The sequence below is a fragment of the Buceros rhinoceros genome, unplaced genomic scaffold (assembly GCF_000710305.1).
Source record: "Buceros rhinoceros silvestris isolate BGI_N320 unplaced genomic scaffold, ASM71030v1 scaffold38558, whole genome shotgun sequence".
Taxonomy (NCBI): Eukaryota; Metazoa; Chordata; class Aves; order Bucerotiformes; family Bucerotidae; genus Buceros; species Buceros rhinoceros.
In genome coordinates, this window is record NW_010426162.1 from 1 (window position 1) to 17,198 (window position 17,198).

Below are 17,198 nucleotides of genomic sequence, written 5' to 3' on the forward strand. Positions count from 1 at the left end.
GCACCAGGTACCGGCGTTGGGAGCGCAGCCCTCTCTGCCGAGGATTATCAGCCGCCTTTGCTGGTCCAGCCGCCGCCTTCATCTCCTGCAGCATCTTCATCAGCGGGTCCACAGCCGACACCCCCTCCTCCACAAAGCTTGAACCTCCTCTCCCAGTCTCAGCTCCAGCCACAGCCTCTTGCACAGACTGGAGCTCAAATGAAAAAGAAAAGTGGCTTCCAGATTACCAGCGTGACCCCTGCTCAAATATCAGCTAGTATTAGCTCTAATAACAGCATAGCTGAGGATACAGAAAGCTATGATGACCTGGATGAATCCCACACTGAAGACCTGTCGTCTTCAGAAATCTTGGATGTTTCTTTATCCAGGGCCACTGACTTGGGAGAACCTGAGAGGAGCTCCTCTGAAGAGACTTTGAATAACTTCCAAGAGGCAGAGACTCCTGGAGCTGTTTCTCCAAATCAGCCTCATCTTCCTCAGCAGCATGCTCCTCTGCCTCATCACCCACAGCAGAGCGTTGTGATCAATGGAAGTGTTCACCCCCATCATGTTCATCACCACCACCATCTTCACCACCACCATCATGGACACCATCATCCATCGCATCCTGGGGTGGGCAGTGCCCCAGTTTCTGGAGGACCACCACCCAGTCCATCATTTAGAAAACTATCAACAACTGGAAGCTCTGACAATGTTATATCAACGGCACCAGTTTCTGCTGCATCATCCACTGGTTCCCCGGCATCTGTTGTGTCTAATATCCGCACTACAAGTACTCCTGGCAATTTAGGTGTAAGTCCTGCGACTGGAACTAGTACCTTAAATAATATGGGTGGTGGTAGTTCTAGTGTGGCAAGCAGCGTGCTTGGTACTATAAATTTAAGCAACATCACGAGTACTGGTAATGTAAATGCTTTGTCTGGAAGTAGCAGCAATGTTAGTGTGAGTATTTTGAGTGGTGTTGGGAATGGTACGAGTGCTTCCTCTAGTGTCATTAACAATGTTACTAATCCTGCTGCAGGAGTGGCAGTGGGATCAAGCCAGCAGCAGCCTGCATCTGGCACGTCGAGGTTTAGGGTTGTAAAATTAGATTCTAGTTCTGAACCTTTCAAAAAAGGTAGATGGACATGCACTGAATTTTATGATAAAGAAAACACTGTTGCAGTTTCTGAAGGAGTAGCAGTAAACAAAGCAGTAGAGACGATAAAACAAAACCCGCTTGAAGTGACTTCTGAAAGGGAGAGCACCAGTGGGAGTTCTGTTAGCAGCAATGTAAGCACACTGAGTCACTACACAGAAAGTGTGGGAAGTGGAGAAATGGGAGCACCTACTGTGGTACAGCAGCAAGCGTTTCAAGGTGTGGGTCCGCAACAGATGGATTTTAGCAGTGCTGCTCCTCCGGCAATTCCAGCATCTAGTATACCACAGAGTGTTTCTCAATCACAGCTTGCACAAGTCCAGCTGCATTCTCAAGAAGTAAGCTATCCACAGCAGAAACCAGGGGTCCAACCTCCTGCACAGGCCAGTCTAACCACTGTTACTGGGGTTCAGCCAGCCCCAGTTAATATACTAGGTGTATCCCCATCTCTGGGCCACCAGCAACCTGCCATTCAAAGTATGGCTCAACAGCAGCTACCGTATTCTCAGCCGGCGCAACCTGTGCAGACTTTGCCAGTGGTACAGCAGCAGCAGTTGCAGTATGGACAACAGCAACAACAGCAGCAGCAGCAACAGACAGTTTCTACACAGATGGCTGCAGGTCATGTTAAGCCAGTGAACCAAAACTCTGTTACGGGGGCTATGCCAGACTACATTCAACATCAGCAGATTCTTCAGACTCCGGCCCCTGCTATGCAGCCTAGTTCTGCAGGAGTAGGAGCGGGGCAACCGGTTCCCGTTGCCCAGGCGCAGAGCATACAGCCTTCAGTACAAGCGCATCCAGCCGCTGCCCCAGCTCAGCCTGTGGCACATGCTCCGGCAGCGATACCAGGTGTAGGTACCAGTGGTCAGATGCTGAGTGTTGGGCAGCAGGGAAGCGTAACGGCTGTGGTGCAACCACCATCTGCTGCAAACCAAATTCCACCTCCAGTTATGCCGTCAACGGCTGCGCCTCCATCTTCACAAGTAGTGCAGCCTGTGCAGACAGGAATAATGCAGCAGGGATTACAGCCTAGCGCTTCAGGCCTTCCTCAGCAAATGGTCATGGCTCAGCAAAACACCTTGTTACCTGTACAGCCGCAGGCACAAGGGGTGGAATCTGTAGTCCAAGGGATGACTGGCCAGCAGCTGCCTGCGGTTAGCCCTGTACCTTCTGCTAGTACTGTTCCTGCACCAAGTCAAGCTGCTTCGGCTGTGCCTCCTGGCATACCTTCTGCTTCTGTAGGTTTGGGACAGCCACAGAATATAGCACAAGCTTCGGCTGTGCAGAACGGGAGTTTGTCTCAAAGCGTTGGTCAGCCTCCCTTGATATCAACAAGTATAGGTATGCCAGTGGCACAGAGCGTGCCACAGCAGATGCCGCTAAGCTCTACCCAGTTCCCCGCACAATCACTAGCTCAGTCAGTTGTAAGCCAAACTGAAGATGGCAGACGTCCTACAGAACCTTCCTTAGTGGGTTTACCTCAAGCTGCCAGTGGCGAGAGTGGAGTTGGAGCATCAGCCGTTTCAGATGGTGGTAGCAGCAACGTGCCGTCCTCTGCTTCCCTCTTTCCGCTGAAGGTGCTGCCATTGACAACGCCTCTTGTAGATGGTGAGGATGAGAGGTAAGACTGCCTGGAACTTTATTAAAAGATAGACTGTCTGATAGTTTGATTTGCACTAACTTGCAGGTCTTGTTGCAGCCATTCTGTGAAATGAAGCGGTGTGATGTTTTTTATCTGATTAGAAATACTCTTTCTCAGGTCCCAGCACACGTAGGTATTGCATTAAAATGTTTGTTTTTCTCTTGAGGGGTTGGGTTATATTGATTATGCTCTGAAACTATTGCGTGGGTAAATTGTGTTTAACAATCTGTGACAGTGTGTATATTCCTGTTGTACAGAGGAAGACGAAAGAATACCATGGAATGTGGGTATGCTAGCGGTGATTGTAGTTTAGATTATTTATTATACTGAAATAATTAGTATTTATTCTCAGGTAGATTATTTTCTTTTTCCACAAGCCTAGACTTCATCCCGCCTCAGCTTCACTTTTGCAAGTATTGACTTTACTCAGGTTGAACCGGTTGTGAGTCTGTGGTGTATGTAGAAGCCTTCTCTTTGACAGCCAAGAGACGCTTTAAGCAAATGAGTATGGTGGGAAAAGGGAGGTTCATCAACACTATTGTGGCTCTTTAAATTGAACTTGGGGCACTTTTGGTCTTGGTGGTTTTGCTTTAAAGCATGAATCCATTGTGAGAGCCGCTGAGGCCTGCGGAGGCGTGGTGAGCCTTTGAATCTGGTGCACTGACTGTGCAGCCAGAGTGTGAAACTGCCCATGTTCTCCCACTTTTTCAAGTGAATGACCACTGGCTGGTCTTAATAGTATGTGCATGTGAATATTCTTTGACAGTGTGTGCAGAGAAGCAGTGTCAGGTGTGAAGAGCCCTTACATGTGCAGTCTGAAATGATCAGAACAGCAGTTTTGAAGTGCAGTTGATATTAATTATGCATGGAAATTCCTCACTGTATGGAGGACCTCTTGTGATATATGTTTACAAATAGACGGGAAGACTGATGGTTCTCCCAAAGAATTTCTTGTCTAAGAAGCTACATTAATGGCAGAAGTAACATCAAGATAAATACATGGAGAATAAATAAATACCCTTGAGAATGTCGGAGAGGACAGAAAAGAACAACTGAAACTCTAGTAAGGAGGCAAAATAAAGCACTGAACACTTAAAAGGTGCAAAAAATGCCACGGCAATGGGATGTGAAGCACTTCTTAAATATCTTCTTGGTGCCATAATTTAAATCAGGAGTAATATCAGTGGCCAAATTTATTTAAAAAAAAAAATTAGTAAAATGGTTGCTGGGAGAGGCTGGTTTCTCTTCCTAATGTTGAAAATACTAACTCTATCAGCAGTCTCTGATTATGTTGATCATGAGGTGTTGACTGCCTTAGTGGCTTTCATAGTGACTTTCATCATGGCTTTCATCACGTCTTTCTAAGATGCCAGAGCTATAATGAGTAGCAGCTTGTCTTCCAGGAGTGCTAGAAGACAAGTTACAACACTGTTGCATTCTGATTATGGTTTTTAGTCAATAAGTATGTGTGGAAGACAGATTGAGGTGTTAAAGCTCATAGTGTCACCAGTATGCTACTAACAGTCAGTTTTCTCAGAAGAAGTTTTTTGGTTTTCTTTCCTCTTCAGGACACTAAACCTCTTCACGGGTTCTGTTTGTGTTTGGTAGTGTGTTTGATGGGAGTGTGTTTCATATTTTTTTTTTTGACCAACCAGAGAACCCCTAAGCTTTCGGGGGATCCTAGCTGAATAAGAGAATCGTAAACTCATTGATAGTGTTTTGAAAAATGACTTCCATCACATGACTATATCCTAATTTTAAAAGCATGTGTTAACTGTTTGTCATGACTGGTAGTTTTTCCAGAATGTTTAAATCCCTCAGGGTAACAATAGCCAGAAATACCTTCTTCCTCTGTTGGTTGGCTAGCCAAAGGTGATATCCTTTCTACCCATGCACTTTGTGTCTTTGTTCAATCTGTCATCTCCAGGTAGACTACACTTTTTTTTAGCCAGAGTTGGAAAATCGTTTAGATTCTTTACACAGAGCAGGATATGACTCTATTAAATGGAGACTAAAAATAATTGTAGGCTTTTTTGCATGGTAGTAGTGGTCAGGTCATTTTTGTGTACAATTAGGTAATTTACAGCAGCACTTCTCCTGTATATCTGTCTATAACATTAAAAACTTAGTGAGATTCCTTCTGTTTCCTCTTCCAGGGGATCTCAGGGCAAGGTATTATTTGTATTGTCATATTTACTGGAATTTGTTTTGGTCTGGAGCTTAGACCTTACCACTCCTTAAAGGTTGTGCAAGATGTACTGTTATGCTGCTTGGCTCCTCAGTCCACTGTCCATCAGATGTCTCTTAACTAGAGTTTTCTTGAAAGTTTTTTGTCCGTTAGATTATTCCTTATTTTACGGGAGGTAAAGGGTAGTTCATTGTAAAAGTACATAAACATTTAAGAAGCAGGTGTACTGTAAATATACTGTAAAATCGTCATTTCTCTTGCATGCATGCACACATATATCACTGAAGATTTATATCAATACATTCCCAGTGATTCTAAACCTCGCAGGGAAAAGGTAGGAGAAAGAAGTAAGCGATGACATAATTGGGCCAGTGAAGAAGCTGTAAAATTCCATTTAGTGTGCCTTTGAAAAAGCATCTGACCCATGTAATACCTTGTTTAGATTAACTCCCAGCTTTCATTAAACCTGTTTATAATTGTATTTAAAGACGTGCCAGTATCTTTTAAGTCTTTAACCCTGTTCAGTATTAGAACACCATTTGTAGCTCTTTCTGTGCCTGTGATCAGGGCATGGCCTTTTAAATATAGATAGTGTGGCATGTATCTGCTTTGAAAACTGTAACCTTTATTTCCCCTGCATGAATGATTTTTTTGTTTTAATCTTCACCATGACTTGAAATAAGAGATATTAAAAATTGACTGCTTGGCAGAATGCCATATGGAAAACTAATTTGCAGACTTTATTAAAGAGAGGTTACAGATAATACCGTTACGGTTTCTGTATTTAAAAAACCCCAACAACAAGAAGCATCCCTACCCCTAGTTCTTCTGACTAGTCTTTCTTCAGCTTGTTGGGTATGCCGTAGGTGTTTCTGTGTTGGTAGATTCATCATCTCTTCTAGTATTTCAGTCTACAAAAATGCAGGCCAGTTTTTTTGATGTTAGGTATCTTTTTCTGAGATTGAATCATGGTATAGACTCACTTTAGTGCAAGATTCTCATACAGTTTCTTGGATTTCACAGCAGTTACCTCGATTTACTCAGTTCAGTTATTAAATCTTGTCAATTTTAGACATGGTTTTTTGAGCTTAGTATTTAATCTCTAGAATTGTAGCAGAGGCTTTCTTTTATGCTTTTGAAATGTAGATATGGAAAAAATTACATATTTAAATTACAGTGAATTCTTTTGTGTGTTTATGCTTAGTGTAGCAAAATCAGTTTTACATCTTTGTAAACGATGCTTTATTATGCTATGAATGCTTTCAATAAGATTTTTGTACAGACTTGTACAATTCTTAAATTACCTGTAAAATGAAAACTTAAAAAATCAATGTGTTTTACAGCATTTATAAAGGCTGCTGTGACTTTAAAAATAACTTAATCTGAAATGTTGTTTACCATTACTCAAAAGCAGATTTTGTGAATGAGGGATAAGAGAACTAGTAACTGTCTCCCTGTCCTTGACAGCATTTCCTGTAGAGTTGCTTTCATTCTTTAGGCTGATGCAAGTTGTTTTCATGGGTTTGTGCGTTTCATCCAACAGTGAAACAAAAGAGAAGGGAGGAAAAGGTGATGATAAACACAAAACTGACAGAGAGATGTGAACTATTCTTTATTATCTGACAACCTTTCATAATTTCATTTTTGAAGAGAAACTTTTATTAAAGTATCCCTTTACAGCTGGACAAAGAAAAAGTGGAGGAGATATTGTCTGTATAGCATGTATGTTTTGTCTTGTTATTTAGTCTGTGGAGAGGCTGGAAGATTAACAATGTGGGAGTTGAAAGACGTGAACAGCCTTTGAGAATCTCTGGTAGTAGTAACTAGTACTAGCTTGTAAAACAAGAGTAGAGTCAGGAAATGGGATGAATTGTCATCGTGTGTGCAGGTATGTAGTCAGAAGATTGAACAAATGAGATTTTTACAGATGTAATTGAATACTTGCTAAAGATGTTAGCAATAGTGAATGGACATATTAAGGTAGAACTAGAAGTTTCAATTAAACATTATTTTTGCATTATCTATTTTGTATACTTTGATTTTGCAAGCTGGTTTAGATTTTATATGGGCTTTATTTGCTGTATTTTATTATTTTTTGTATTTGATGGAAGAGGCAGAAGGTACTTCTAGGCGATAACTTCACAACACAGGATTTATAGTGGCTTAGCATACATTTATGATGGTATATTTTTTTAGTTGCATCCTAAGGGTAATGTTGTTTTCCATTTTTCGGATCTTAAACGTGCTTCAGAGTCTTGCCACCAAATTGAAAATTTCACAACTCGGGTCCTAGGAGATTGACTTTTAAAAAAGTCTCTTCAATTTGGCTCTTTATGGGACTTGAAAAATAGTTATCCTCAGTAATGGCAAGTCATACGAGTAAAAAGAGAGAGGGTTGGTCTAGAAAATGGAGTTGCTGTTGTGCCATCCTGACTAGTCCAGCTTCTCATTTCATCTCATGAAATAAAATACCTACCGTTGGCAGAACTGACTTTGCTGTCTGGTCTGACTAAAGAACAATAAGGAATTTAGGGTCTGTACCTTGTATGTCTGCTGGCCAGCTGTAGGTGGCAATACCTGTTTGGATGGACCTTTTTCTGGTGTCACTTATAGATACCTTTTCTGTGTGAGGTGATATGCTTTGAAGTAAGGATTGCTAGAGTGCTTGGTATTGCATAGTCTTTAAAGACAGGAAGAACCAACACGTTTCACGGGGTTGCAAAAGCGGTAATTTAGCACTTAAGGCAGATTGTTGGAGATGCTGAGAAATGTATCTTTCCAAATGATAACATGACTTCCAGAAAATGTTCTTTAGCGTTACAGTTTTGGCTGCTCTTTGGAAATTGTCAGTGTATAAGCAGACTAAATAATCTATGGATGTGTATGTAAAAATAATAAAAAGATTTGAAAACACAATGTTGAAAAGCAATCTTTGTTACTTAGAATTTGCATTCTTTATGATACAGACTCATTTGGAAATCAGAAATACTTGTTTGTCAGTGTATTTATTGGTAATGAAATGTTTTAACTTTATAAGTTACTGTGATCTAGATAATGCCACAACAGAGTAATGACTGTAAGGGAAAAGAATTAAAAAAACCCAAAAAACAAAAAAAACCTGCAACCCCTAGCCAACCCCAAAACATTGATGTATCTTGAAAAGACGTGCAGATTGCACACCTATGGTATAAAAAAAAAAATCAAACCAAAAACCCCAAACCTGCTGTGATAATGCTCTTCACTTTACAGAGGGTAATAAAGTAAGTAAGCCTTTTCTGACCTATCTGTAACAGCTTAGGAAGTAGATCAAGTTGTAAACAGTAGTATTGCTAGTGTATTTTAGAAGAAGAAACTATGCTCAACTGAGTATCAGCATAATTTATGATCTGGGTTTGCAGTTTGGTGTATGTGAAATGTAAAAAAGAATAGCGTGTCTTTGTTCTCGGTGATTTAGTGTACTGGTTCTTTTTTATTCTTGATTAATTTATGAGACGAAAATGTGCTGTGTTTAATAGGTACTTAACAAATGACTGAAGACTTACTTTAAAAGTGGGTCTATACCGTTCATTTACTGCAATGCTATTAAGGAAAAGCATGCTTTAACAGCATACTAAGCAGGGACTAAAGGGAAGATTATTCAGTAAATTATTTCATGGTAATGATCACCGTAAATAAGGAACTAGTATATTTTCAGTGTGATTGTACAAGAAACCATAGCCTAAAGCTAAGATGGAAAGAGCTCTTGAGTGTCTGGAGATACTGCTTTATTTTAGCCTGTTCTGAAGCATTCACAGAGTTAAGAATTGCATGATGGAATTGCAGCATAATTATGGTATCAAATTGGAGCACCTGATCATCCTTCTGGCTTTAATGTCTTGCAACACCTTAACTCTTGGTCTGCCTTTGGAATTTGCTAACAAAGATGGTAATTGTGCTACAGTCAGATGTGGTGTAGAAGCCCTTATCAGCTCATTTTGTGCAAGCCTCCAAACACCAATTATGCAGTATCAGTGTTTGGACCAGGATTTGGTTTGTGGTTGCAGTGTATGCAAAAGTCTCCATTTTTCACTGAAGCTGGATAGGCTCTTCAGAGGTAGATTTGGAGGTTATAAATGTTTGGCAGTCAGATGCTATGCAAATGGTGAAGTACTGCCTGTGGTAGTTCAGGTATTTTATCTTTGCTGGTTACCTTAGGGACTAAGTGACTTTGCTGTGCAGGGAGTAAGAATGATACTCATCATAGTTTAAATACAACATCATGTTTTGTTACCTGAAATTGTTCAATTTTATGAAATTTTTGTACACTTGCTAAGTAAAATCTTGAACACTTATTTTGGTAGAAAAGACGCAGTAAACTTACTAACCATTTTTCTTTGAGCAAACAATTTGTTATTATACTTATTTTAAAGTATTTTGTCATTATTTTTTGTATGACTCCTAAATTTTTTTTCCCCACAGTCTTAACTTACACTTACTGGTCTTCATCTAAGTTGTTTTAACCTTTTTTAAAATTCAGTTAATTTTCCAGAATTTCACTCATCTTTTTATCATAATATTTAAAATTAGAGGAAGTGTACATTGAGTCTAGGCATTACTACTGTATGTTTGAAATAATGCTATATGAAATATTAAACATTTAAATTGGGTTATATAAGCATAGGAATATATTTCAGTCTTAAGTGTTGCTTCACATATGAAGTCAAGCTTTCACCACTCTGTGGAAAAAATTCACATGTAGGTATGCCTGCATGTGGGCACAGTGCAGGGTTAGTGATACTCCAGAACAGTCGTAGTCAACTTGCCTTTGTTCAACAGAGAATGGCTATCTAAACAAATGGCCCTTTATAACTAGCCTTCCTTGCTGGGGGTTGTAGGTATTGTACAAACTGAGATGGGTACAGAATTTTGAAGATGCATTAGATGAACGGAGTAGGAAGTAAAGCAGTTTGAGGTTTTGTTTATCATTAAGAATTAGAAATTTAATACATTTTTGAAGCTGACTGTAATCCTTGAAGAGCACAAATGCAGTGTACCACTGATGTTTTTCTGAAGGAAACTTTCAGAAAAGTGTGCTTCATATTATTTTAATACATTTTAAGGGACATCTTGATCATCTGTTTATGTGCTTTTGAATAACTCATTTCTTTTGAGTATAGTGGGTAAGTATGGTTTTATAAATAGCTAAAACAGGCAGCAGAAGATCTTCTGTAAGTTTAGACTTACAGAATGATGCGGATAGCTCTACAGTTTTTAGAAATACAGACAGTAATTCTAGTACGGTATGGATTTGATAGCAACTGTAAGTTGGTTGTGGAATGTTCTTAACCTGCTGCTTAAGTGTGCTAAACTACTTGGCCACACAGGTTGTTTGAGCTTGTGTGTGACTTAAGTACTTACCCAACCTTCTCTTTATTTGTTTTTTTTTTTTTCCCCCTTTTGGTTCTTTTAATTAGCATGGGTATCCTGCAGGAACTTCTGAGGGTTCTGATTTCTTCCTGTGTAATCAAGATTTGAACTTCTCTGGCAGTTGCTTAAGCAACAGTAACAAAGTACTGTGCTAAGTAGCAGGGACAGTACTGAAAGGTGCTGAAAAATGTGGATACATATTCAACAATGGTCTTAGTGTCTTAATGCATTTAATAATAGCTTTTTTTACTACTGTACTGTAGAGTAGTTCTTAAAGATGAGTTGTGCAGATAATTTCAGCTGCAGTGCTGTTGCGTATGCTTATTTTTGTATCCTCAGCATTATGCTTGGTTCCTTCCTGTAAGGTCAGAAGGTGCAAATCAAATGTTATTTACACTACTCTTTGCAGACTTTGTTGATCTTTTATTTGTATTCCATTGTCTCATGGGTTAATAGCAGTCCTACTTACTGGTGACCAAGTGTTAATCGTTTTTCGTGCTTACATATCTAGTCGGCAGTCCTTTTAATTGCACGAAGTGTAAGTTTCTGAATTTAGTACCTGTTGTGAGCTGCTTGTGCACATTTTAGAAATGGTATTTTCCTTTAAATTCTTGTAAATGAATGTATGGTATAGAAAAAACTTCAGTGTTTTTCCAGTGTCTTTGAACTCCGTGTGCACTGTAGAGGAATGAAATCCCTGTCAAGATGGGAGAAAACTTAAATGCCGTGTAAGCTTCCTCTGACCTTCACGTCACCTAACTCTTTAACAGTTGTGTATAGATAAGAAGTGACTGGCAGTCATAACTTACATATAAGAAACTGTAGAAATCAAAGAATTCAAAATATAACCATACTAAATTTGTGTTTCTCTATATTTAGTTCTGTTATAAGTAGTAAGGAAGATTGTGATTAGAAGTTAACCCAGTAAACTCATGTATTATTTCCTTGACTTCTATTGTGACTGCAATTTTGAGTGTTTTTCTTTTTAAAGAAGAGCAAGCAAAAACTTCTCAAGGGGAATCTCAATAGCGAGTGATGTTTGGCATATATTGCAGCTGAGTAAAAAAAAAATATAGCTTCTGTAGATTTCCTGGAAGATTATTTTCAGCTTGGTAGTTTCGCTGGATAAGTGTGTAAAAGTATTGTAATGTCTCTTTGTACCTTATGAAAAGATTCTGTATTTCTCTGAGGAAGTCTGTCTGTGAACTGTAAACAGTATTTTAATTCTTACTTCCAGGTTGAGCCTGACAGAAGTGGAATGCTTTTGTTTCCTCTAGGATTTCTTGAGGGTTCATGCAGCAATGCCTGGCATACAGAAAGACACCTAACGAAAGCAGAACAACTCAGGATGTTTCATGATTGTTGTGTGCATGGGAACTTGTCCACAGTATTAATTGTCGTTGCCTCTTGGTGTCACTTGCAGAAGAGGATTCTCAAACCCTGAGCATCTCTGAAATCTGGCAAGGAAGGGTTTTGTAGTGATAATTAGTTTATATTCAGCATTATGGTTTGTTTATGTTATAAGCTCTTCAATGACAATCTTGACCTGGCCTTAACTTGAAATGTCTACTAAACATCTTGATTAATTTATTTTTGGAATTTTTTGGTCCAAAATTCTGAATGCTGCTTATCTGTATACATGTTATGTGAGAAGATAAAAAACTTAATTCTTTTTTATTAAAAAAACTCCCAACCTAAACAAACCCTGCTGGCACAAGGAGCAATTGCTGCTCTTAAGAGTTTAATTTCTTGCATTCGTACAAGACCAAGTGAAAATAAAGTAAAAGGAACCATGAGTTAATGACTACATATTTTAAGTACTTGTTAAATAATTTACTGTAGCACTCAAATTCAAGGTATAAAAATATCTTTAATCTATTGAGTGAGGTTGTTATGTTAAGAAAGGATCAGCATATTGCACTGCCAAGTGTTTCTTTAGTAGGCCTAATATCCTAAATTGGGTGAAATGGCAAGTTACTCATAAATGCTCAGGGATTGGTGCAGGAAGTGCACGTGCATCCATGTTCTTCTTTCTTTCCAAGATTGTGAGACTCCTTCCAATTCCATAATTGCTTCTGAAAGAGAAGAGTTCCCAAGCATGTATTTGATTGGAGAGAGAGGAGGGAGGAAAGAAGGTGTGATGTTTTTATGGTGGTGATTTTGGTTTTCTTTTTTTTTTAGTGGGGAAAGGGATTTTAATTTTTGAATGGTGTCAGGCATGCATGTGTTAGAGCCAAGTGTACACAGCTGTTGGCAATACAGCCTCTTATTTATGGAATAGTAACTACAAGGCCTAGTTGAGAATTGGCCCTCAGCTTTTCTGGCTGCTTTATGACAAAGAGCAGAAAAAATGATCCTAAAGGACTTGCTGTCTGATGACCGTATCATTTCTGAATTGAGAGAGTGATGCTTCAAAGCAGGCAAAATCAAAAATGTTTTTGGTGGTTTATGAAAAAACAGAGCAGCAAAGCAGGATTGCAGTCTGTGTATTTCTGTAGAGCTGTACCCTGTGAACAAGTACGCCATCTCTGGAATACTGCATTGGAAGTTGAGTCAACCATTTTGTCATGAAAGCATGGGTTAGCCTCTGTGGTAAGGTTTCACTGACTCTGCACTTGGGATGTGTAGATTCTGAGTGCTGCTTGCTTGTGCTGGAGCATGGCAAAGTAATTGGAACAGTCATTTATTTGGAAATTAACATGTAAATGGAAGATGAATTGCATGAAGATTTTTTCAGCTTTAGAGAGAGCACAGCAATCTGTGGAAGGGGAAAAATAAATATTAACATGTTGTAGCAGACAGTTGTGGCTAGCAGTGATTATCACTTTTTGCATGTTTGATCGTCAGAATCCAATCTCTGGGAATCTTTAATGTGTATGTTTACTGTCCAAATACTTAAAATATTTAGAACATGTTTTTCAGTGCCCGTGAAGTTATGGGATAGAAGTGTTTTCTCTGAAAATGTTGCAAACAGTCCTCCAAAGAATTCTGTAAGAGACATTGAAATTGTGTGAAGTGTTTATAGGTATTTTAAAATAGAGGGTTGTCTTTAAACACCTAAAAAGTGTTTAAGAAAGCCATGCAATCCTGCCTCTTAATACTTTTTAATTGGAGAGACGTTTAAGGAAGATTTTTTTAAAGCTTTATTTTTAAAAGGAGTGCCTTCTACTCCAGCCTCCAAGCATGATAGACTGAAACATTTGTATACTTTATAAATATCTAAAATGTTTTATTCATTCTTAAGTTGCAAGAACAAAAAAAGCAAAACTCCAAATCCGAAATGTTGAGATCTTTCTCTTAAATGACAGAGCGTGCATGTTTTGTAGATAGAAGATGAACTCACATCAGTGTAACATCCATGCAGTTATCAAAAATCCTGAACACCATTTTGTTTGTTCTTCTACTTTGGCTTTTAAAAACTCTGTAATTTAATGAATTTACAGTTACTCTTTAGAATTGCTTTTTCAAGGTTGCTGTCACATAGCTCTGGAACAGAAGAACTTTATGATAGGCACTAGACTTGCTGTCTGTGACTTAAGAGGAAAGTTGATATTTCCTGGATGAAATCTATAGCCTTTGCATACGCAGCCAAATCTTCCCGTGCTCTTGTTACTGTGATCAGTAAAACAGTTGCACAGATTGCATTCGTTGAATAATATAGCCACGTAGCCTTGCACAATTTGTCATAAGCAACTTGTCACTGTGACATCTGTGTTCAGAAATGTTCAAGTTTAAGTTTTAGTTTTCTGTAGTAAATTGTGATATGTATATGTAGAGCTTCTTCTGAATTGTATGCTAGTACTTCATTAACAATGCCTTTTCTACTAAAAACTTAAACCTTCTTAGTTACATTTTAAGAATGGTGTCCGTAATATTGAAAAATGATAATATGAAATTATTATCTTCTGTAGCATTTTGTATATTAAATACATACTCTATCCTAAGGTATACATTCATAATGAAGTCGTCAAACTGATCTGCCCCTGTGCAAGATTCTTTGAGCATGATGGGTGAACACTGGATATTACAGTTTTTTCTCATCAGTTGTATGTTTTCAGTCCCTGATTTACATTGTTGGCTTCTAATAGAGACAAGATTTAGAAACAAAGCTTCTTCAGAAATCCAAAGGTTGCTGGAAAGATCTACGTTTTTGCCTCAGAAATAAGACTTCAAAGAAGTAACTACCATTGGTAGTCTAATCTGCCTAAATGGACCACAAAAGAAATGTACAAAGATAATTGCCATGAAAATTAGGCTTTTTTAAATGAAAGAATATCGAGCCATGTCTGAATGCTATTTTAACTATAGTGTCTGTTAATGAATGTGACTAGTTTGTGTGAGATTGTCCTTAAGTGGTAGCAAAGGTTGTTTGTAATCTCAAACTGGCAAGAAATGGTTTGAAATGCAGTATCTGAAAAGAGAGTTATAATTTTTTCTGATGAAGTAGTTTTTCTCTCTGTAAATATATTGATGTTAGTGGGTTGAATTAAGATTGCACAGACACAGGCCTTGAAAATTAAGACTATCTCTTCTGTTGTAGCTTTTCTGAAAACTAAACTAAATAAACACTGTGTTTGAAACATGGCAATGAACACCTAAAGTGCCAGAATGGCTGCTGTTGACTTAGCAGCTTGGTCTTCTTGAGGGACATACTTGTGTTAATTCATCTAATCAAGTAATTGATAGCAATAATAGAAGAAAGGGCTGGTGAAGAAGGAAGCTGAGTTGCTACTTGGTGCTGGCAACTGTTGAAGACACTGTACTGCTCCATACCTTCTTATTCCAAATGAGACATAAACTAAACTTAAAATTCTTTTTATTTAAATGTTATTGAAAATAGTGCTGAAGTATGAGGGCAGGAGAGGAAACTAATCAAGTTAAATGGAAAAACAGAGGTACAGAAGGCAGCCATACATATGCTTGACTTGTTCGTAGAAATGTGGATGATCATGATTGATCCCATGGCTGCTAAAAGCTTAACTGGGATGCAGTGGTGTGTTACTGACTTTTTGGAGTAGCGAAAGTTTAGAGGTTGTTGCACCTTTAAAATAGGTGTAACAACTGCCCTACTTTGTAGGTCAGAAATTAAGATGTCATATAAGCAGAAGTAAGATATTTATGGTTTCATTAACAACAAAACCACTTATTCACGATTGTTACTTTTCCAGAGAGCTATTCTCGTGCTTGAAAAATGTAATGGTCAGCACAGCAATGGCTTAAAATAGCATTTTGGATGCTATAGCACTGGCATTAGAGCTCCATTGGCAAACATCCAGGAGGATGTAAAAGAAGAAAAAGGCTTTAAATGTTAAAGCTTCAAAAGGCAGCTTCTGATGTTTAATTTTTATTTTTAAAATTACATGCTTATTTAACAAAATACTTGAGAGGAGGCTGAAAAACCTGTAAAGACATGCTAGGTAGGAACAATTCTTCCTGGCAACACGAAATAATTAAATTGATTATAGGAGCATATGTAGCTGCGAAGAATTACTGAAGTTGTACAGAGTAAAGTGGTAGCTGCATTGGTGAGGTAAAAAGAAAGAAATTTCCGCAGTAGGATTTTTGTCTCATTGCTTGTGTGTTTTTCACATGCTCAGTTCTATGACAGGTTAGACTGTAGGCTTTCCTTGGCTAGTTCTTCTAAATAAACATATTTATATATTTAGTGGTTATGTGATGGAATTGATGTAGTTTGTCTTTTCACAGGATGCTGCAGTACCAGGAGGAGGGATGGCCTTTAGCAGCCTCCTTCCGTGTTCCTCCCAGAGTCATCCTTGGTAGTTACACCCTGCCTCGGGGGGCGGCGGGGAGGAGATGCATTCTGTTGTGATAACTCCTCTTGGAGTGTTTGTGATAACTCTGTTGCTAATGAATAAATAGGCAAGTAGCAAGCATTTAAAATTACCAGGTTCTCAATTTTACTGTTACCTGTAAATGATTCAGAATAAAAGATGTGAACTGGTTCCTGTGCTTCCTCCTCCAATTCTGTCAGGTAAATGCTGTTACCAAAGTTGGTCTGAACTGCCTTCACAATAAAAAATAAAAGAGAACAGGACAGTTCAGCATGATTTGTGGTTGCTTTTGCAACCAGGGCACTAATACTAATTTTTAAGAGTGATACCAGGACTCTGAGATCTGGCATAACTTTTTCAAAATGCTTACTCATCACAATGCTGCTTTTTTCAAATGCTTTAAATAACATTAAGGAGGAATTTGAATTTATGTTACTCATAAATTCTGGAGCACATTATTTCAGGACTTCCAGATTTCTGGAGTTGCTGTCATATCAGATGCTCTGCAGATCAGCAAGCACGTCAGAGGTCACTAAACCCTAAAGGAGACAAGTAATCTACTTAGGTTTTTTTTCTGACTTTTTTTAGAACTTCTAGTTTATAGTATACTGAAATTAGCTTTCTTCTAATTGTGTTGTGTTTCTGTTTTCATCCATCCAACAGCAGAATACTTACACAGAGTAGAATTGCGTGTATCTTGTCTGTGAAAATAGAAGGTTTTGCTTAATGAGTTTGTACTTGGACAGGACCTGAATATGATCTCCGAAAGAGTAGCATTGTGGGAAGGACTTAAGTCAAAACCTGGGTTAAGACAAGGCCCAGGTGTTTTATCTGCTTGTTTCTCTCCTTACCTGGCTATTGGCTAAATATTAGTATTGCATTTTGTCTGTAGCACCTGTTCCAAGAATCCTACTTCAGAAGCTGGAGGAGTCTGCAGATTTTTCAGGGGTACTTGGAGAGGATGGTTGATTAGGTTAGAAATGGAGTGTGTTGTAGATTATATATAAAAAAGCAATTATATTGCAAGTT

The 17,198-nt window shown here is 38.5% G+C and overlaps 1 protein-coding gene across 1 annotated transcript; it reads left to right on the top strand.

Moving 5' to 3' along the window:
* Positions 1 to 6: 6 nt before the first annotated feature.
* LOC104498047 (TSC22 domain family protein 1) lies at positions 7 to 2,766 on the top strand. Its single transcript, XM_010141370.1, has one exon. The coding sequence runs from the start codon at positions 199 to 201 to the stop codon at positions 2,764 to 2,766; it is 2,568 nt and encodes an 855-aa protein (XP_010139672.1). The 5' UTR covers positions 7 to 198.
* The last annotated feature ends 14,432 nt before the right edge of the window (positions 2,767 to 17,198 follow it).